The 24,208-nt window shown below is 43.7% G+C and overlaps 1 protein-coding gene across 1 annotated transcript in view; it reads right to left on the reverse strand.

Moving 5' to 3' along the window:
• The window catches only part of LOC112218996 (ryanodine receptor 1-like), a gene marked incomplete in the record, with an annotated part of 309,682 nt that overhangs the window by 2,070 nt on the left and 283,404 nt on the right, over positions 1-24,208 (reverse strand). The window contains 15 exon segments of the mRNA XM_042297738.1: positions 254-318; positions 618-774; positions 2,518-2,652; positions 2,818-2,964; positions 5,849-5,909; positions 6,314-6,490; positions 7,335-7,465; positions 7,604-7,927; positions 10,048-10,134; positions 10,929-11,097; positions 11,310-11,395; positions 17,622-18,734; positions 20,306-20,493; positions 21,139-21,220; positions 22,502-22,531. Coding sequence (XP_042153672.1) covers positions 254-318; positions 618-774; positions 2,518-2,652; positions 2,818-2,964; positions 5,849-5,909; positions 6,314-6,490; positions 7,335-7,465; positions 7,604-7,927; positions 10,048-10,134; positions 10,929-11,097; positions 11,310-11,395; positions 17,622-18,734; positions 20,306-20,493; positions 21,139-21,220; positions 22,502-22,531 — 2,952 coding nt within the window.

Below are 24,208 nucleotides of genomic sequence, written 5' to 3' on the forward strand. Positions count from 1 at the left end.
TAGTACCAGCCTTCTGTTCTAACATCTGATAGTACCAGCCATCTGTCTAACATCTGATAGTACCAGCCATCTGTTCTAACATCTGATAGTACCAGCCTTCTGTTCTAACATCTGATAGTACCAGCCATCTATTCTAACATCTGATAGTACCAGCCATCTGTTCTAACATCTGATCGTACCAGCCATCTGTCTAACATCTGATCGTACCAGCCATCTGTTCTAACATCTGATCGTACCAGCCATGTGATCTTACCTCCATGTTCTCTCTGACCTGCTCCTGTTGGTCTCTCAGCTCACCAAATGCATCAATGATCAGACCTGCAACACACACACACACACACATCAGACCATAAAATACATAGGTCCAGAGCAGTGCAACCAAACATTATGTAGTCCGCTGGGGCTATCGCAATAGGATACTTTCCCAAAGTTACACATTTTTAAATAATTCCCGTTAGAGGATTCCCAGTTGGAAGAATCCTTCTCTGCTTACTCCTTCCTTATTCTGAGAATCCTCCAACGGGGGAATCTTGAAAAACCCAGGGGAAAATGTTTTTCCATAAAGACGCAACCCTTTATTTATATTTGGAGACGGAGAAGTGGAAATGGATGAATACCCTGGATGATAGCCAGCAGGATGACGATTACGAAGAAGAAGAAGGTGATGTCGAAGACGACACGGTAGAGCTCGTACTCATCGCCCGCCGGGTCCTCGATCTCGTCTCCTATACCCCCGCCGGCACGCACACCCACGTACATGTGGAACAGGTAACACTGACAGACAGAGAGAGGGAGGTTGAAAGAAGGAGGTGGAGGGAGGGAGGGAGAGAGGTAGAAAGAAGGTGGTGGAGGGAGGGAGGGAGGTTGAAAGAAGGTGGGAGGGGAGGGAGGGAGGGAGGTTGAAAGAAGGAGGTGGAGGGAGGGAGGGAGGGAGGTTGAAAGAAGGTGGTGGAGGGAGGGAGGGAGGGAGGTTGAAAGAAGGTGGTGGAGGGGAGGGAGGGAGGGAGGGAGGGAGGGAGGGGAGGGAGGGAGGGAGGGAGGGAGGGAGGGAGGGAGGGAGGGAGGGAGGGAGGGAGGGAGGGAGGGAGGGAGGGAGGGAGAAAGAAGACAGTGGAGGGAGGGAGGGAGGAAAGAGGAGGTGGAGAAAGAGGGAGGGGAGGAGGTGGGGAGGGAGGGAGGGAGGTAGAAAGAAGGCAGTGGAGGGAGGGAGGGAGGGAGGGAGGGAGGGAGGGAGGGAGGGAGGGAGGGAGGGAGGGAGGGAGGGAGGGAGGGAGGGAGGGAGGGAGGGAGGGAGGGAGAAAGAGGTAGAAAGGTAGAAAGTGATGATAGAAAGGTAGAAGAGGTAGAAAGGTAGAAAGAAGGAGGTGGAGGGAGGGAGGGAGGGAGGGAGGGAGGGGGAGGGGGAGGGAGAAAGAAGACAGTGGAGGGAGGGAGGGAGGTAGAAAGAAGGAGGTGGAGGGAGGGAGGGAGGGAGGGAGGTGGAGGGAGGGAGGGAGGGAGGGAGGTTGAAAGAAGGTGGTGGAGGGAGGGAGGGAGGTAGAAAGAAGGCAGTGGAGGGAGGGAGGGAGGGAGGGAGGGAGGGAGGGAGGGAGGGAAAGAAGGGAGGAGTGGAGGGAGGGAGGGAGGGAGGGAGGGAGGAGGGAGGTTGAAAGAAGGTGGTGGAGGGAGGGAGGGAGGGAGGGAGGGAGGTTGAAAGAAGGTGGTGGAGGGAGGGAGGGAGGGAGGGAGGTTGAGGGAGAAGGTGGTGGAGGGAGGGAGGGAGGGAGGTTGAAAGAAGGCAGTGGAGGGGAGGGAGGGAGGGAGGGAGGGAGGGAGGGAGGGAGGGAGGGAGGGAGGGAGGTTGAAAGAAGGGAGGGAGGGAGGGGAGGGGGAGGGAGGGAGGGAGGTTGAAAGAAGGGTAGTAGAGGGAGGGAGGGAGGGAGGGAGGGAGGGAGGGAGGGAGGGAGGGAGGGAGGGAGGGAGGGGAGGGAGGGAGGGAGGGAGGGAGGGAGGGAGGGAGGGAGGGAGGGAGGGAGGGAGGGAGGGAGGGAGGAGGTTGAAAGAAGGCAGTGGAGGGAGGGAGGGAGGTTGAAAGAAGGCAGTGGAGGGAGGGAGGGAGGGAGGGAGGGAGGGAGGGAGGGAGGGAGGGAGGGAGGGAGGGAGGGAGGGAGGGAGGGAGGGGTGGAGGGAGGGGAGGGAGGGAGGGAGGGAGGGAGGGAGGGAGGGAGGTTGAAAGAAGGCAGTGGAGGGAGGGAGGGAGGTTGAAAGAAGGAGGTGGAGGGAGGGAGGTTGAAAGAAGGAGGGAGGAGGGAGGGAGGGAGGGAGGTTGAAAAAAGGCAGTGGAGGGAGGGAGGGAGGGAGGGAGGGAGGGAGGGAGGGAGGGAGGGAGGGAGGGAGGGAGGAGGGAGGGAGGGAGGGAGGTTGAAAGTCAGTAACTCACACATTTAAAAAAACACTGCGCCACTCGGGAGCCCATTACGTTTGACTATGATAGTTTCAGGCAATATCACCAGTAAAGATACAGGAGATTTGACTCACGGTCATCATGTCATCACACTTCATGTCCGGTTCATCCTCGTCCTCGCTCATGTTGTAGAACTTCCTGAAGAAGTTGAAAGCCACGACGGTGTAGAGATACACCACCACAGCCAGTAGACCCACAGTCATCATCAGCTACAGAAGGAGAGAGAGATATCGGGAGGAGGAGGAGGCACTACAGTAAGATCTAGTTTATATATTCACACTCATTGGGTTCTGATGGGAGAAACTACATTTGACTGGGTGGGTACCTGATCGAGCACACAGCCATGCAATCTCCATAGACAAACATGTGGGTACCTGTTTGCCGTTGTGTGTGACGGAGGAGAGGATGGTGCGCAAATCTTTCACACCAACGGCGATGTCCATCAAGTGACAGGCGAAGAAGAAATTGTTGAAGTGTCCCAGCAGAGACATGACCATGTACCAGACTAGATAGAGGAACGTCTAGAAGAAGGGGCAATATCAGTATTAGAGTTGCAAAGCTACCGGTACTTTACCAAAGTTACTGGAATCTTCAGTAATGTTGGTAATTAACAGAAAATCTATGGTAATCTATCGTTACTTTGGTCATTTATACTTGAATAACTTGAAAAAAAAACATATTCACATAAATTATTCATGTTTTATATCTGTTCATATTGTCCATGAGTTTCTAATAGATAGACCATATGGTTCAAGAGAAAATAGCCTAATTAATGTAAATGTAATGTAAAAAAAAGCATCTTAATCAACAATGGCATTATTTTCAATTAACTCTACAACTCTTGAATTTTTTTCCACAACTGCCACCAGTTTGATGCAGAAACATTGACAAAAAAAATACATACTGACATAGTAAAATAAATTAAAGAGTGTAAAAAAAAAAAGTCATGTGACTCGTTTCAGAATACTAGGCATATGTCGCTCGTCTCTACTTCACCGGAGAGGCATTTGAGTATTATTTATATTTATTTATTTATTTTATCAAAATGCGGTGTTTTTTGGGGCAGAAATGCTTTCTGGAACTTTATTTATCTACATTTATTTATTATTATATAAATTTAATCTGCCTTAATAACAAACATGTATGCCATCTGTAAATACAATTATTAAATGACGAGCCTAGTTGGTTTAGCCTCAGAAAAGCCAGCAACCTTCGCACTACCCATGATTGGCTGAGATAATGAGTGGGCTGGACATAACGAGAGATGAGTTCGGTCTGCCATGTAGCACACTTCTGTGTATAATATGAGCTGGTCAGTATGTGTAGGTAATCCTTTCTAGCATGTCTTTTTTGAAAGATATAACGTAGTAGAACTGCATGAGTGTTGCTCTCCACTTTCTAGAGGACTGAGTTTTGAATTAGATCGCTAAGGAGATAGAGAAGATTCTGGCGTTTGATTGCAAATATGTAGAAGGAGTCAAAAAGAGGTGGAGAAGCGTCCATCCATGTATAAAGTTAAGATAGCTAGCTACATTTTCAGATATTACATGTTTCTAATTTTGTCAGAAAGTAATTTTCATTTCAAGTTAAAGTGTACCGATAGCTAGCTAGCTAACGTTAGCCGGCTGGCTCGCTAGCTAACGTTATGTGTATGATCTGTGTAGTTAAATTATTTGTATCTCAGAGCCGTTTGCATTGATAGTTATAGCCTAATGTTAGCTAGCTAACATTGAACCTGGTTGGTTAGCTATCTGCTGATTCATGCAGTAACGTCATGAGTTGGGATTACGGTTAACTGTTTAGCTAGCTACATGTCTAAACAAAAGACTCCACTATGCAAGTAACTATTTCAATAGACTGTTAATGATGTCACTGTGACAACTGTCGAAAGACGTAGCTGGTAAATTCGCTTTTCGTGACCCTCAGGTAGCCATAGTAACCCTCAGGTAGCCATAGTAACCCTCAGCTAGCCATAGTTACCCTCCGGTAGCTTTGGGTTAAACCAACATCTGCTCTGATTTCAGAGCACTCTCATAAAAAAAAAGTACAGAGTGTGTCAGAGCGCAGAATAACTGATTAATTGACAAACGCTCAACACCCTTTGAATATGGACGGTGTCAGTAAACGTCGGGCAAAAAAAACAACGTAATTGAATTGTTGCCAGCAGCACAGTTACAGTCACCAACACTCTAGATAACATAAAAACAGCCCAACCAGCTTTGCTAGGGCGAGTAAAATGGTCAGAGTGAGCTGTTCTCTCATTTATGTCTGGAAGTAGCTAGCAAGCTAGCTAACGTTAGCCAGTTAGCTTGAGTGCTTGACTGCTGTTGTTAGGTCAGAACGCTCAGATCAACCCTACTCCTTGGCCACAGCATCCAGTGTGCGCACTGAACGCTCCGAGAGAAAAATGCTGAGTTTACGAACAGACAATCTGACAACTCTCTGAGTTTACGAACGCCCAGAGCACACTCTGAGCACACACTGGCAGTCCAGATTAAATTTACGAACACACCCGTAGCATGAAACAGCCTTTAGTCTTGAAATCTTTGGTTGTTTAGTACACTACCGTACTCACTCTGTTTAGCACATGGCCTCACATGTGAATCCTTAAAGAGATGGGTGGGGCTAAAGCTTAAGAGGGTGTGAACGATGCGGAATGTGTGTAGACAAAGAAGAGCTCTCCAGTAGGTGTACCAAAACATTCAAGGGACATTTTCTCAAAGTGAGGTCACAAGTTTATCAACTTTCAAAGCAGAATTACTTTCCCATTGTTCCTCAACTGTAGTGTATGATATACAATTGTCTAGCTCTGCGTCTCTACTTTTATCTAATGTAAAGAAACACAATTTTCAAATTTTGCTACATAAGACCAAATCAAGCCGGTCGGTCACATATAAAATATATTTCATGCTGAAACCCTCATATTAAACACCAATGGTATTCACTAAATTGTTGGTTTGAATTTAGGATCATGTTTTACAGCTTTGTCAATCTATTTTTTTTATTTGAAAATCATCTTATTTCATTGTTTCATATATTTTACATTTGATAAGGCTACACAGATGACCAGAGTTAATTACAGACACCTGTACAAATCTGAAGTAGCGAAAATGGCCACTAGATGTCTTGTGACAGATTACATCAAATCCTTGAAAGATACCAAAATTATAGTAGTTTACTGTTAAACTTCAAAAGTTTCCAGTAATATACCCTCCCGTTGCAACCATAATCAGTATCATAGGATCAGTACTACTACAGCAATACTGCAGTTCTACAGCAATACTACTATAACAATACTACAGACAGAGAAATGGCCAGGTACCACACTAGATACAGGAATGTCTAGAAAACTCCACATTCACTGGACCTGTTACAATACTACAGCATGGTCCAGTATTGACTTACGTTGTCAGTGAAGACCACCCCGAACTTCCAAATCTGGTATTTGATATCAATGGAGATAATCCTATGGAGAAAACAAGACATTTACTTCCCAGCAAACACACAACTACCACACAACTACCACACAACTACCACACAACTACCACACAACTACCACTCAACTACCACACAACTACCACACAACTACCACACAACTACCACTCAACTACCACACAACTACCACACAACTACCACACAACTACCACACAACTACCACACAACTACCACTCAACTACCACTCAACTACCACTCAACTACCACTCAACTACCTCACAAAGCTGTCTCGATGTTGACTTCAGATTGTGCCATCTTACAAGTTGTACCAGTTGTATGTGCTTGTACATTGCTTGTTTGTTGTGCAAATGATTTACTAGTGAATTTGTATAATGTACTGTATGCTTTCCGCAGATCAGTGGGGGGGTTACGTACCAGCTTAACATGCCACTTTCTGGTTCGGGTTTCTTCTCTTGTGTCATGGCGCTGACATCCAGAGAGGCCAGGTCCATCCCAAGCAGCTCTGCGATCCTCTCCCTACCGTATATGTCCCCGTACTTAGCAAGCACCTTTGTCTTCACAAACTTGTCCCAGTAGTTGTTAGGGAATGACCTGTGTGGAAAAGAAACATACTTTGAGAGAAGTGTCAGGGCTGGAAGATGGGTGTATTAATGCTATCTTTTTATTCCTTTTTATATTCTCATTGAATCTAAAAAAGAGATGGGTGTTTTTTTTGTGTTTTTTTACAATCACAAATAAAAGAGGTATTAGAGGACAGCCTTGTCTGGTTCCACCTTAAATCACTAACCGATGTAACAATGAGTACGGTTACATGCACACAATAATACAATGTTTGTGAATAGTCAGAGACATTTAATAGTTCGATTTAAATGTTTACATATTTTACAGGAAGAATGACTTCCTGTTTACATGGACACATCTAAAATCACGCTACGTGATGGAATATTGATAAATGCAGGAAAATCAGCAATAAAAATACAAATTTTAACATGTTATTTTTGGGAAACCTATTTGGTTCTGGGTTTGGACATATCACGTTTGTACGTGAAAACTCATTCTAAGATGCGTACTGTACTTTTTCTGAACTCATCTTCATTCGCGCATAAGATGGAGGCTTGCACTGCTAATGATTAGATCAAATACTCTGCTGGAATTCTGATGAACCTGTTTACATGTTATTAATAATTTGAAAGATTTCTCAGAAAAAAAAACAACGGTTTTAACTTTCGTATGCTTACTTCAACAATGACCTTACACACCGATTAGGATAATCAGAGTAATGTGTTTAATGCCATACTCTGCCTACTGCCATAATCAGTTAGTTTAATATCGAATTATTAGTGTGCATGTTAACATACTCAGTGTCTTTCACCTGACTAGATAATTGATCCAAGGGTTAGGATTTAGGTCAGATTCGGGGTTAGAAAAGTCTTACGGGGTGTTGAGCACCAGTCTGTCCCACTGTCCCTTGATGTCATCGTCTTCTGGTTGCTCGGTGACATACAGACCATCAAACTCCAGCTTCCTAGCCAGCTCCTTTTCCCTCTTAAAGATGACCAGAGGAACCTGAAGGAAGACACACACAATCAGTAGCTGCTTCTCCCATGGGTGTGTATGTGTGTGTGTGTGTGTGTGTGTGTGTGTGTGTGTGTGTGTGTGTGTGTGTGTGTGTGTGTGTGTGTGTGTGTGTGTAGAACCCTGTACCTTGAGGCAGTTGTATCCAATGATACAGAGGAAAGCGATGACAGTGTGTATGATGGCCAGCATGGACAAACAGGGCTGCATGTAGCCTGTACTCTCCTCCAAGTAGAAAAAAAATGGTCCTTCCTCCTCATCCTCATCATCGCCACCGTCATCATCACCACCATCGTCAAATGGATCAATCCCAGAACCACCCTCGTCCACAGCTCCGGAACCCTCGAACAACCCAGAACCCTCGAACGCGGCGGAGCCCTCGAACAGGGCGGAGCCCTCGAACAGGGCGGAGCCCTCAATGTCTTCTGACCCCTCCTCTACATCATATCCAACCTTGTAAAATAGGAAGATTAGGTGAGTATAATATCATGTTATTACATATCATATTATGTATATATTCTATATTATTATATATATTCTATATTCCACACTATATTCTATTATTCTATATTCTATTATTCTATATTTTTTTATTCTATATTATATTATTATACATTATATTCTATTATTCTATATTCTATTATTCTATATTCTATTATTCTATTATTATTCATTATATTATTCATTATATTATTCTATATTATATCATATTATTCTATATTATATTATTCTATATTATATTATTCTCTATTATATCATATTATTCCATATTATATTACTATACATTATATTATATTATTCTATATTATATCATATATATTATATTATTCTATATTATATCATATATATTATTTTATTATATATTATATTATTATAAATTAAATTATATTATTCTATATTATATTATTATACATTATATTATATTATATTATTCTATATTATATTATTCTACATTATATCATTCTATATTCTATATCCTATTATTCTATATTATATATATATATTATATTATATTCATTCTATATTATATTATTCTATATTATATATATATATTATATTCATTCTATAATATATTATTCTATATAGTATCATTCTATATCCTATTATTCTATATTATATATAGATATATTATATTCATTCTATAATATATTATTCGATATAGTATCATTTTATATTCTATATTCTATTACTCTATATTATATTCATTCTATATTATATTATTCTATATAGTATCATTCTATATTCTATATTCTATTACTCTACATTATATTCATTCTATATTATATTATTCTACATGATACGTTATCATAATGTTCTATATTCTATATTATAGTACACGTTATTATATTATTCTACACTATATTATATTATTCTATATTATACGTTAATATATTATTCTACACTATATTATGTTATACTATATTGTTCTATATTATATGTTATTATATTATATTATGCTACACTATATTATACATTATTATAGTATTCTAAATTATATTATACGTTATTATATTATTCTACACTATATTATATTATTCTATATTATATTATTCTATATTATATGTTATTATATTATACTACACTATATTATACATTATTATAGTATTCTATATTATATTATACGTTATTATATTATTCTACACTATATTATATTATTCTATATTATATGTTAATATATTATTCTACACTATATTATGTTATACTATATTATTCTATATTATATGTTATTATATTATATTATGCTACACTATATTATACATTATTATAGTATTCTATATTATATTATACGTTATTATATTATTCTACACTATATTATATTATTCTATATTACACTTTAATATATTATTCTACACTATATTATGTTATACTATATTATATTATTCTATATTATATTATTCTATATTATACGTTAATATATTATTCTACACTATATTATGTTATTCTATATTATATTATTCTATATTATATTATACGTTATTATATTATTCTACACTATATTATATTATTCTATATTATATTATTCTATATTATATTATTCTACACTATATTATATTATTCTATATTATACATTAATATATTATTCTACACTATATTATGTTATTCTATATTATATTATTCTATAATATATTATTCTATATTATACGTTATTATATTATTCTATACTATATTATGCTATACGTTATTATATTATATATTACATTATTCTATACATTATAATATATTTTAATTGTTTAACCTTTATTTAACTAGGCAAGTCAGTTAAGAACAAATTCTTATTTACAATGATGGCCTAGGAACAGTGGGTTAACTGCCTTGTTTAGGGGCAGAAGGACAGATTTTTACTTTGTCAGCTCAGGGATTCGATTTTGCAATCTTCCAGATACTAGTCCAACGCTCTAACCACTAGGCTAACCTGCCGCCCCAACACTCTAACCACTAGGTTACCCAGCCGCCTCTACACTCTAACCACTAGGTTACCTGCCGCACTATGTTATATGATTCTATATTATATTATTATATTATACATTATTCTATATTATATATATTATACATTATTCTATATTATGTTTCACCTTGTAGAAGAGCAGGATGAAGTTGAGGGCAAAGGCGATGAAGAGAGCCAGGAAGCGCAGGTTGTAGAAGTTACGAGACAGATAGTTCTGGTTGGAGACAGAGAAACAGGTTGTAGAAGTTACAGGTCTGATAGTTCCGCTTGGAGACAGCAAAATTGATCCATGGTCATGCATTGGTAATGTATTGTTAATGCATAGATCATGATTGATAAGTAGTGATAAGGAGGATAATAGTTATGTATTTGTAATTTATTCATAATGTATTGATCATGATTGATAATGCATTGATCATGATTGATAATGTATTCATAATGTATTGCTCATGATTGATAATGTATTGGTAATGTATTGCTCATGATTGATAATGTACTCATATAATGTATTGGTAATGTAGTGATCACAGTTGATAATGTATTGGTAATGCATTGGTAATGTATCGATAATGTATCGCAATGTACTGATAATTTATTGGTAATGTATCGATAATGTATTGATCACGGTTGATAATGTATCGATAATGTATCGGTAATGTATTGGCAGTGTATTGATGATGTATCGGTAATGTATCGATCATGGTCGATAATGTATTGATCATATATCGGTAATGTATTGATCACAGTTGATAATGTATTGATAATGTATTGGTAATACATTGGTAATGTATTGATCACGGTTTATAATGAATCGATAATGTATCGGTAATGTATTGGCAATGTATTGATAATGTAATGATCACGGTCAACAATGTATCGGTCATGTATTGTTAATGTATTGATCACAGTTGATAATGTATCGATAATGAATCGATCACGGTCGACAATGTATTGATCACGGCCGATAATGTATCGATAATGTATTGATAATGTATTGGTAATAGTCACCATGAATTTGATCCTCTGGATCTCCAGCTCATTCCAAAGCTCATAGCCCTCCTCCGCAGGTTTCTTCTCCTTCTTTGCCTTGGTCTTCAATGTTTCCTCCTTTGCTTCCAGTTCTTCCTCTTTTACCACGGGCTCAGCCTCCTTCTCTGCCTTCTCTCCATTCTCATTGCTGGAGGACAATCCATCAATCAGTCAGTCAGTCAGTCAGGCGGTCAGTCGGTCAGTCGGTCAGTCAGTAAGTCAGTCAGTGAGTCAGTCAGTCAGTGAGTCAGTCAGTGAGTCAGTCAGCCAGTCAGTGATTGAGTCAGTCAGTCGATGAGTCAGTGAGTCAGTGAGTGAGTGAGTAAAAACGATAATTAAAACAAGAAAGAGAAGACTCACTCAGCCTTCTCCTCCTCTGGGGGTGTCTCTTCCTCTGGTTCTGGCTCTTGTATTTCTTCACCCTCTCCTCCGGACGTTGCTTCCAGCTACAACACACCACACACTGTCAACAACTGGCACAGCACACTGTCAACAACTGGATCAACACACTGTCAACAACTGGCACAACACACTGTCAACAACTGGCACAACTCACTGTCAACAACGGGCACCACACACTGTCAACAACTGGCACAGCACACTGTCAACAACTGGAAAAAATACTGTCAACAACTGGCAGCACACTGGCAACAACTGCACACTGTCAACAACTGGCACAACACACTGGCACAACACACAACAACTGTCAACAACTGGCACAACACACTGTCAACAACTGGCACAACACACTGTCAACAACTGGCACAACACACAGTCAACAACTGGCACAGTACACTGTCAACAACTGGCAGAACACACTGTCAACAACTGGCACAACACACTGTCAACAACTGGCATAAACACACTGTCAACAACTGGCACAGTACACTGTCAACAACTGGCACAACACACTGTCAACAACTGGCACAACACAACAACTGGCACAACACACAACAACAACTGGCACAACACACTGTCAACAACTGGCACAACACACTGTCAACAACTGGCACAACACACTGTCAACAACTGGCACAGTAACACTGTCAACAACTGGCACAGAACACACTGTCAACAACTGGCACAACAAACACTGTCAACAACTGGCACAACACACTGTCAACAACTGGCACACTGTCAACAACTGGCACACACACTGTCAACAACTGGCACAGTCAACAACTGTCAACAACTGGCACAACACACTGTCAACAACTGGCACAACACACTGTCAACAACTGGCACAACACACTGTCAACAACTGGCACAACACACTGTCAACAACTGGCACACTGTCAACAACTGGCACAACACACTGTCAACAACTGGCACAACACACTGTCAACAACTGGCAAAACACACTGTCAACAACTGGCACAACACTGTCAACACTGGCACAACACACTGTCAACAACTGGCACAACACACTGTCAACAACTGGCACAACACACAACAACTGGCACAACACACTGTCAACAACTGGCACAACACACACTGTCAACAACTGGCACACTGTCACACTGTCAACAACTGGCAGAACACACTGTCAACAACTGGCAAAACACACACTGTCAACAACTGGCACAACACACACTGTCAACAACTGGCACAACACACAACTGTCAACAACTGGCACAACACACACTGTCAACAACTGGCACAACACACAACTGTCACTGTCAACAACTGGCACAACACACTGTCAACAACTGGCACAACACACACTGTCACAACAACACTGTCAACAACTGGTAAAACACACTGTCAACAACTGGCAAACACACACTGTCAACAACTGGCAACAACACACTGTCAAAACTGGCACAACACACTGTCAACAACTGGCACAACACACTGTCAACAACACACTGTCAACAACTGGCACAACACACTGTCAACAACTGGCACAACACACTGTCAACAACTGGCACAGTGTCAACAACTGGCACAACACACTGTCAACAACTGGCACAACACACACTCAACAACAACTGGCAAACTCACTGTCAACAACTGGCACAACACACACTGTCAACAACTGGCACAACACACTGTCAACAACTGGCACAACACACACTGTCAACAACTGGCACAACTGCAAACACTGTCAACAACTGGCACAACACACTGGCACAACACACTGTCAACAACTGGCACAACACACTGTCAACAACTGGCACAACACACTGTCAACAACTGGCACAACACTGTCAACAACTGGCAAACACACTGTCACAACACACTGTCAACAACTGGCACAACACACTGTCAACAACTGGCACAACACACTGTCAAACACAACTGTGTCAACAACTGGCACAACAAACACTGTCAACAAACAACTGGCACAACACACTGTCAACAACTGGCAAACTGGCAACTGGCACAACAAACACTGTCAACAACTGGCACACACACTGTCAACAACTGGCACAACACACAACAACTGGCACAACAACTGGGCACAACACACACTGTCAACAACTGGCAACACACACTGTCAACAACTGGCACAACACACTGTCAACAACTGGCACAACACACACTGTCAACAACTGGCACAACACACTGTCAACAACTGGCACAACACTGTCAACACACACTGTCAACAACTGGCACAGTCAACAACTGTCAACAACTGGCAGAAACACTGTCAACAACTGGCACAACACACTGTCAACAACTGGCACAACACACTGTCAACAACTGGTCAAAACACACTGTCAACAACTGGCACAGTACACTGTCAACAACTGGCACAACACACTGTCAACAACTGGCACAACACACACTGTCAACAACTGGCACAACAAACACAGTCAACAACTGGCACAGCACACTGTCAACAACTGGCACAAACACACTGTCAACAACTGGCACAACACACTGTCAACAACTGGCACAGTACACTGTCAACAACTGGCAGAACACACTGTCAACAACTGGCACAACACACACTGTCAACAACTGGCACAACACACTGTCAACAACTGGCACAACACACACTGTCAACAACTGGCACAGTACACTGTCAACAACTGGCAGAACACACTGTCAACAACTGGCACAACTGGCAAACACACTGTCAACAACTGGCACAACTGGCAGAACACACTGTCAACAACTGGCAAAACACACACACTGTCAACAACTGCTGGAAAAACACACACTGTCAAAAACTGGCACAACACACTGTCAACAACTGGCACAACACACTGTCAACAACTGGCACAACACACACTCAACAACTGGCACAACACACACTGTCAACAACTGGCACAACACACTGTCAACAACTGGCACAACACACTGTCAACAACTGGCACAACACTGTCAACAACTGGCACAACACACTCAACACACTGTCAACAACTGGCACACTGTCAACAACTGGCACAGCACACTGTCAACAACTGGCACAACTGTCAACAACTGGCACAACACACTGTCAACAACTGGCACAAACACACTGTCAACAACTGGCACAACAAACACTGTCAACAACTGGCACAACACACTGTCAACAACTGGCACAACACACTGTCAACAACTGGCACAACACACAACAACTGGCACAACAACACACTGTCAACAACTGGCAAACAACAACACAACACACTGTCAACAACTGGCACACAACAACTGGCACAACACACTGTCAACAACTGGCACAACACACTGTCAACAACTGGCACAACACACTGTCAACAACTGGCACAACAACAACTGGCACAACACACTGTCAACAACTGGCACAAACACACTGTCAACAACACACACACACTGTCAACAACTCAACAACTGGCACAACACACTGTCAACAACTGGCACAACACACTGTCAACAACTGGCACAACACACTGTCAACAACTGGCACAACACACTGTCAACAACTGGCACAACACACTCAACAACTGTCAACAACTGCTGGTAAAACACACAACACACTGGAAAACTGACACACACTGTCAACAACACACAACAACTGGCACAAACAACTGGCACAACACACTGTCAACAACTGGCACAACACACTGTCAACAACTGGCACAACACACTGTCAACAACTGGCACAACACACACTGTCAACAACTGGTAAAACACACTGTCAACAACTGGCAAAACACACTGTCAACAACTGGCACAACACACTGTCAACAACTGGCACACTGTCAACAACTGGCACAACACACACTGTCAACAACTGGCACAACACACTCAACAACTGGCACAACACACTGTCAACAACTGGAAAACACACTGTCAACAACTGGCACAACACACTGTCAACAACTGGCACAACACACTGTCAACAACTGGTCAACAACACACACACACTGTCAACAACTGGCAACACACTGTCAACAACTGGCACAACACACTGTCAACAACTGGCACAACACACTGTCAACAACTGGCACAACACACTGTCAACAACTGGCACAACACACACTGTCAACAACTGGCACAACACACTGTCAACAACTGGCACAACACACTGTCAACAACTGGCACAACACACACTGTCAACAACTGGCACAACACACTGTCAACAACTGGCACAACACACTGTCAACAACTGGTCAACAACTGGCAAAACACACTGTCAACAACTGGCACAACACACTGTCAACAACTGGTAAACACACTGTCAACAACTGGAAAACACACACTGTCAAACACACTGGCAAACACACTGTCAACAACTGGCACAACACACTGTCAACAACTGGAAACACACAACAACTGGCACACACACTGTCAACAACTGGCACAACACACTGTCAACAACTGGCACAACACACTGTCAACAACTGGCACAACACACTGTCAACAACTGGCACAACACACTGTCAACAACTGGCACAACACACTGTCAACAACTGGCACAACACACTGTCAACAACTGGCACAACACACTGTCAACAACTGGCACACTGTCAACAACTGGCACAACTGTCAACAACTGGCACAACACACTGTCAACAACTGGCACAACACACACTGTCAACAACTGGCACAACACACTGTCAACAACTGGCACAACACACTGTCAACAACTGGCACAACACACACACTGTCAACAACTGGCACAACACACTGTCAACAACTGGCACAACACACTGTCAACAACTGGCACAACACACTGTCAACACTGGCACAACACACTGTCAACAACTGGCACAACACACTGTCAACAACTGGCACAACACACTGTCAACAACTGGCACAACACACAACAACTGTCAACAACAACTGGAAAAACACACTGTCAACAACTGGCACAACACACTGTCAACAACTGGCACAACACACAACTGGCACAACTGTCAACTCACTGTCAACAACTGACACAACACACTGTCAACAACTGGCAAACACACTGGCACAACACACTGTCAACAACTGGCACAACACACACTGTCAACAACTGGCAAACACACTGTCAACAACTGGTCAACAACTGGAAAAACACACTGTCAACAACTGGCAAACACACTGTCAACAACTGGCACAACACACTGTCAACAACTGGCACAACACACTGTCAACAACTGGCACAACACACTGTCAACAACTGGCACAACACACTGTCAACAACTGGCACAACTCACTGTCAACAACGGGCACCACACACTGTCAACAACTGGCACAGCACACTGTCAACAACTGGAAAAAAATACTGTCAACAACTGGCACAGCACACTGTCAACAACTGGCACAACACACTGTCAACAACTGGATCAACACACTGTCAACAACTGGCACAACACACTGTCAACAACTGGCACACCACACTGTCAACAACTGGCACAACACACTGTCAACAACTGGCACAACTGTCAACAACTGGGCACAACACACTGTCAACAACTGGCACAACACTGTCAACAACTGGCACAACACACTGTCAACAACTGGCAAAACACACTGTCAACAGCTGGAAAAACACACACTGTCAACAACACACTGTCAAAAACTGGCACAACACACTGTCAACAACTGGCACAACATCCTCAGTCTATCATGTATACATAATATATATATAACATAACTAAGGTGATGAGTTTTTTCTGACCATGTGGCCGGATCAGGTCAGTTTAAGTGGTTAGAAAAACATACAGTATAAATTGTTATAATACAGTGCCCTCTGTAATTATTGGGACATATACATGTCTTCTTATTATTTTGACAGTTTGAAATCAAACCATGAGTATGAGGTGAAAGTGCACAATGTCAGCTTTAATTTGAGGGTATTTTCATTCATATCGGGTGAACCGTTTAGAGATTACAGCCCTTTTGGTACATAGTCCCCCCCATTTTAGGGGACCAAAAGTATTGGGACACATTCACTTATATGTGTATTTATGTATTAAAAAGTTTAGTATTTGTTCCCATATTCATAGCACACAATGATTACATGAAGCTTATGACTTTACAAACTTGTTGGATGCATTTTCTGTTTGTTTTGGTTGTGTTTCAGATTATTTTGTGCCCAATGGAAATTAATGGTAAATAATGTATTCTGTCAATATGGAATTTGATTTAACATGTTAACTTTTGGAGTATAGAGCTAAAAGAATTGTTCCAATAATTACAGAGTGTACCGTAACATAATACATAAATAAATAATAATAATATATCAAAAAAACATCATGGGTGTAAACTCACCAGTTTCCTCTTGAGCAGTGGGGTTCCTTCTGGAGTAGGGGGCTCTACAGTTGTGGTCTCCCCAAAGTCTCCCAGCCCTCCAGGGGTGTCGAACCCAGGCATCCGTCCTCCCTCCTTCTCCTCACCATCCCCTCCCTCCTCTCCTTCCTCTCCTCCTCCCACGTCTCTTTCCTCTCCTCCGTCTATCCCCTCCTGACCCTCATCGGCACCTGGCTCAGGTGGCAGTTCATCGTGCACCTCATCTTGCGTTGGGTCCGGCATACTGGCCAAAAGCTCAGTCACCGTGATCTTCTTGGCACCCTCTACCAGTTCTCCTCCAAACAGGGTGCTCCAGATCAGCATGAAGAAGCCCTTACACACACTGTAGATGAAAGACAGGATACCAAACAGGATGGTGTAGATGAACGTGGCCAAGCCCACCACCATATCCTTCAGAGTCATCTTCCTAAGCTTGCGGTAGCGCCGCCGTAGATTCCTGAAGGTGAACATGTTGAAGAAGTTCACCACGCTTGTCAGGAAGTCAGAGAACGCCGAGCTCGACTCGGGAGCAATCTCTTCTCCATTTTCGTCCAACTCTCCTCCTCCTCCTCCTCCTTCTTCCTCTTCATCCTCTGAGTCTACCACCTCCTCTTCCTCCTCCTCAGAAATCTGTGAGGCGATGTTCATCTCAAAGATGGTGTCCTCGCAGAAGTTGACAAACAACTCCATCTTCTCGCTCTCCCCGCCCTCGTTGACCACGTCGAAGATGAACTGTCTCTTGGACTCTCTGACCTGCGGCATCTCCCACTGGTTCCTGTTGGCCTCGCTGATCTCAAAATAGATCCTCTCGATCTTCCTGCTCGCTCCCATGATCTCTATCCGGCCAAGGAAGGGTCTAAAGTAGTTGAGGACGCTCTCGGCTTGCTCAAGAAAATTCTGTAGTCGCGTATCGTGGGGTACGTGCTCAGACAGGTTGGTGAGCAGTACGGCGATGTTGAAGCCGATGTCCTTGGCCGGCTCCTGGAAGCGGTCGGCAAACTCCTCAAAGTTGATCATCTCGTTCTCGTCGGCCTCGGAACAAGACAGAAGGAACTGGATCTCAGACGGAGAGTACTGCTTCTGGCTGTCCATGGCCTGAAAGGAAGGAATAAATGAATTAATCAAAACGTAAATTTGCCTCAGCCATGTGAGTACAACAACCCACACATTTAAAACACAATCAAAACCAGTGTATTTCCATGGTCCATGTCTTTTCTTTTGGCAAGTGAGTGGGCAGCTAGGGACAAATATTGGTCGGGAAATACATTGGGATCTCCAAAGGCACAAAATAGGAAAATACATGCATGCGGTGCCTTGAAGCGTAGCCACTTTAATGTTCATGCCCTCAACAGAACCCTCAACAGAACCCCAAGCCATGTTCTGTTATAATCTCCACCCGGCACAGCCAGAAGAGGACTGGCCACCCCACATAGCCTGGTTCCTCTCTAGGTTTCTTCCTAGGTTTTGGCCTTTCTAGGGAGTTTTTCCTAGCCACCGTGCTTCTACACCTGCATTGCTTGCTGTTTGGGGTTTTAGGCTGGGTTTCTGTACAGCACTTTGAGATATCAGCTGATGTACGAAGGGCTATATAAATAAATTTGATTTGATTTGATTTTGATGTAGTCAACCTGAAACGAGCCCATTGGCTTGATAATGAACAGGGGCGGCAGGGTAGCCTAGTGGTTAGAGCGTTGGACTAGTAACCGAAAGGTTGCAAGTTCGAATCCCCGAGCTGACAAAGTACAAATCTGTCGTTCTGCCACTGAACAGGCAGTTAACCCACTGTTCCTAGGCCGTCTTTGAAAATAAGAATTTGTTCTTAACTGACTTGCCAAGTTAAATAAAGGTAAAACAAATTTTAAAAACACAGCTGACCTCCATAGGCTCCTTAAGAGTGTGGCTGGTTACTTTTCCCCCTCAGTCAAGACGAGAGGACTGAGGGAGCATATAGCTCTGTTTTGGGAACATAGATTTTTATGAACACTTAGATTTGATTCTTGAAGAGATTATTAGATTGTAACTTCTATTTTGTTTAGAATTGACTTTGTCTCATGAGCCTTTTTTTTTACTAGAAACCTAAGTCTAGCTCTAGTCAGTGGCAGCACGGTCTGTCACAGTACAATGCATATACACTGAATAAAAACATGCTCTTTCCACGACACAGATTGACCAGGTGAATCCAGGAGAAAGATCCCGTATTAATGACACCTGTTATATCCACTTCAATCCGTGTAGATGAAGGGGAGGAGACGGGGTTAAATAAGGATTTTTAAGCCTTGAGACAATTGAGACATGGATTATGTATGTGTGTGCCATTCAGAGGGTGAATGGGCAAGACAAAATATTTATGTGCCTTTGAACGGCGTATGGTAGTAGGTGCCAGGGCGCACCGGTTTGAGTGTGTCAAGAACTGCAACGCTGCTGGGTTTTTCACACTCAACAGTTTTCCACATGTATCAAGAGTGGTCCACCACCCTAAGGACATCCAGCCAACTTGACACAATTGTGGGAAGCATGGGAGTCCACATGGGCCAGCGTCCCTGTGGAACGCTTTAGACACCTTGTAGAGTCCATGACCCGACGAATTGTGGCTCATCTGAGGGGAGGGGAGGAGACAACTCGATATTAGGAAGGTGTTCCTAACGTTTTGTAGACTCAGTGTGTACCTTGTAGAAGTCCTTCTTGGAGATGAGGCCTCGGGGGTCGGTCACGTAGTCTCTGAAGGCGTCAGACCCGGTGATGTCCTTCAGCTTGAGGAACATGTCGAAGAACTTGAGGATCATCTCCACGTTACTGGAGGACTCCACTAGCATGTCCACCATCTGACGGGCGATGGTGCCGTTCACCACGTTGCCTAGCGACAAGGATTGTCGACACCCCCCCAAAAAAAGCAAAATTACAAAGAAGCAAAGCAGATCCCTACAGCACCTCAAATATATTCAAAAAACTAGCAGAGAATGTTTAAAAACACAAGCTATTATAGTCTCCAGATATTTTTTGAACTGTTCCTGTTGAACAATGACATTCCAAGTACAAATACAGCAAAGGTTTTTTTTTACACACAATTGCAAAATTCAAAGGTTTGACAATCGAACAGTTGGTCTGATGGTGCACTCTGATGTCTCCGGCCTCCCCCGTTGTTTGTGGGAACAATAGTGGACAAAAATGGTAAGCCCCCCCGACAAGTGTCATGTCAGAGGACTCCTGGACCACCTATTGAGATGTGTCATTTGTTAAGTGAATCAGGTGATACATGAGGTTCTAGGGGGGCTGGAGTGGGTCTTTAACCCTAACCTGCAAGACTGGCCTCTAACTAACCTGTTACTAACTAACACTTCAAAGAAGATATCTGTTGAATAGGCTACACACACACACTTGTGCCATGTCAGAGGACTCCTGGACCACGTATTGAGATGTGCCATTTGTTAAGTAAATCAGGTGATAAATGAGGTTCTAGGGGGGCTGGAGTGGGACCAGATCTGGGACCAATGCCTTTTACCTTCCAGTAGAGACAACAGCATGACCACCATGTCTTTCTGCAGGTCCAGCAGTTCCTTCAGCAGACCAATCTGACTGGAGTCCTGCAATAAAGAATACACACGTACACAAGCATAGAGAGGACAGTTGTCTCATAAGAATATCATCAGTTGATTTTTTTTCTCATTAACCATTACTTTGTGTGTCACTGTCCACTGGTAAATATCTCAGATCATAACAGATCTTACACAGCTGAAACCTGTGGCTAGTTGTGTCCCTAATGAAATGCTTCTTTAGGCCAAGCAGTGGACTAAGTGTAGTGAATCAGGTGACAGAGAGCTGCTGGCACAGAGAGGATGAGGAGGATGAAGGTGAGGCTGACCTCACCTCGTTGGGGGTTCTACACCTCACCTCGTTGGGGGTTCTACACCTCACCTCGTTGGGGGTTCTACACCTCACCTCATTGGGGGTTCTACACCTCACCTTGTAGTGGGTTCTACACCTCACCTCGTTGGGGGTTCTACACCTCACCTCGTAGTGGGTTCTACACCTCACCCCATAATGGGTTCTATACCTCACAGTGGGTTCTACACCTCACCTCGTTGGGGTTCTACACCTCACCTCGTTGGGGTTCTACACCTCACCTCGTTGGGGTTCTACACCTCACCTCGTAGGGGTTCTACACCTCACCTCTTAGGGGTTCTATACCTCACCTCATAGTGGGTTCTACACCTCACCTCGTTGGGGGTTCTACACCTCACCTCGATGAGGGTTCTACACCTCACCTCGTAGTGGGTTCTACACCTCACCTCGTTGGGGGTTCTACACCTCACCTCGTTGGGGGTTATACACCTCAACTCGTTGGGGGTTCTACACCTCGCCTCGTAGGGGTTCTACACCTCAACTCGTAGTGGGTTCTACACCTCACCTCGTAGGGGGTTCTACACCTCACCTCGTAGGGGGTTCTACACCTCACCTCATTGGGGTTCTACACCTCACCTTGTTGGGGGTTCTACACCTCACCTCGGAGTGGGTTCAACACCTCACCTCATAATGGGTTCTACACCTCACCTCGTAGTTGGTTCAACACCTCACCTCATAGTGGGTTCTACACCTCACCTCGAAGTGGGTTCTACACCTCACCTCGAAGTGGGGGTTCTACACCTCACCTCATAGTGGGTTCTACACCTCACCTCATTGGGGGTTCTACACCTCACCTCGTTGGGGGTTCTACACCTCACCTCGTAGTGGGTTCTACACCTCACCTCGTAGTGGGTTCTACACCTCATCTCATAGTGGGTTCTACACCTCACCTCATAGTGGGTTCTACACCTCACCTCGTAGTGGGTTCTACACCTCACCTCATAGTGGGTTCTACACCTTACCTCGTAGTGGGTTCTACTCCAGAATCGATCCTGGGTTTGCATTTGAACAAACAACACAGATATGCATTTTAAACATCTCATCTCAGGTATCATACACATAATAGACACAGAGATGAACAGGCAGACTGACACACATGGAGGCAGACTGACAGATATGGAGGCAGACTGACACACATGGAGGCAGACTGACAGATATGGAGGCAGACTGACACACATGGAGGCAGACTGACAGATATGGAGGCAGACTGACAGATATGGAGGCAGACTGACAGATATGGAGATGTGGAGACAGACAGACAGACAGAGAGACAGACAGCTCTATCTAGGAACAGTAAGACAGGAGGGGAGACAGTACTGAGCTGACCAGCATATCCTCTCCCCTTCTGTCTGAATACTGGTTGCAATATGAACATATTCAAAACACCAACGTGTACCCTAGTGGTAACACACACTAGTCTGTGGGCTCACTCAGTGCAGACCTACACCACCAGCCAACCAGATGGAGTAGAAGTAAATACCTGGGCCTCCCAGGAACTAGTCCGAAGTTACTGCTGCTCATCTTTGCTGATTTGTTTAGGTGGGTTTTGTTTTTGCTGTCTCTATCTCATGCACTTGTAACTCTGCAACTAAAAGTATGCAGAATCTGCACGAAAAACTCAAGACTTGAACAATGCCAACCACTATTATCGTCCACATTAGAAAAGGTGGTTTTACTAGCTAGGTGTTGCAGTTCTGAAGCCGAGACAGAGAAGAGTGCAGTCCAGCTGTCGATCAAAGCACCAGTCCATGGCACCCTACCAAGCCCCGAAAGATCGCTATCAGAACTCATTTTGGGAATATCAACTCAGATAATTCTGGGAGACTGGGGTGACCACTATACTCCAAACAGCCCTGGGAGACTGGGGTGACCACTATACTCCAAACAGCCCTGGGAGACTGGGGTGACCACTATACTCCAAACAGCCCTGTGAGACTGGGGTGACCACTATACTCCAAACAGCCCTGTGAGACTGGGGTGACCACTATCAGCCCTGGGAGACTGGGGTGACCACTATTCTCCAAACAGGGAGACTGGGGTGACCACTATACTCCAAACAGCCCTGGGAGACTGGGGTGACCACTATACTCCAAACAGCCCTGGGAGACTGGGGTGACCACTATACTCCAAACAGCCCTGGGAGACTGGGGTGACCACTATACTCCAAACAGCCCTGGGAGACTGGGGTGACCACTATACTCCAAACAGCCCTGGGAGACTGGGGTGACCACTATACTCCAAACAGCCCTGGGAGACTGGGGTGACCACTATACTCCAAACAGCCCTGGGAGACTGGGGTGACCAAACAAACAGCCCTGGGAGACTGGGGTGACCACTATACTCCAAACAGCCCTGGGAGACTGGGGTGACCACTATACTCCAAACAGCTGGGGTGACCACTCTGGGAGACTGGGGTGACCACTATAAACAGCCCTGGGAGACCAAACAGCCCTGGGAGACTGGGGTGACCACTATAGACTGGGGTGACCAAACAGCCCTGGGAGACTGGGGTGACCACTATACTCCAAACAGCCCTGGGAGACTGGGGTGACCACTATACTCCAAACAGCTCTGGGAGACTGGGGTGACCACTATACTCCAAACAGCCCTGGGAGACTGGGGTGACCACTATACTCCAAACAGCCCTGGGAGACTGGGGTGACCACTAT

Source organism: Oncorhynchus tshawytscha, linkage group LG14 (assembly GCF_018296145.1).
Source record: "Oncorhynchus tshawytscha isolate Ot180627B linkage group LG14, Otsh_v2.0, whole genome shotgun sequence".
NCBI classification, from domain to species: Eukaryota; Metazoa; Chordata; class Actinopteri; order Salmoniformes; family Salmonidae; genus Oncorhynchus; species Oncorhynchus tshawytscha.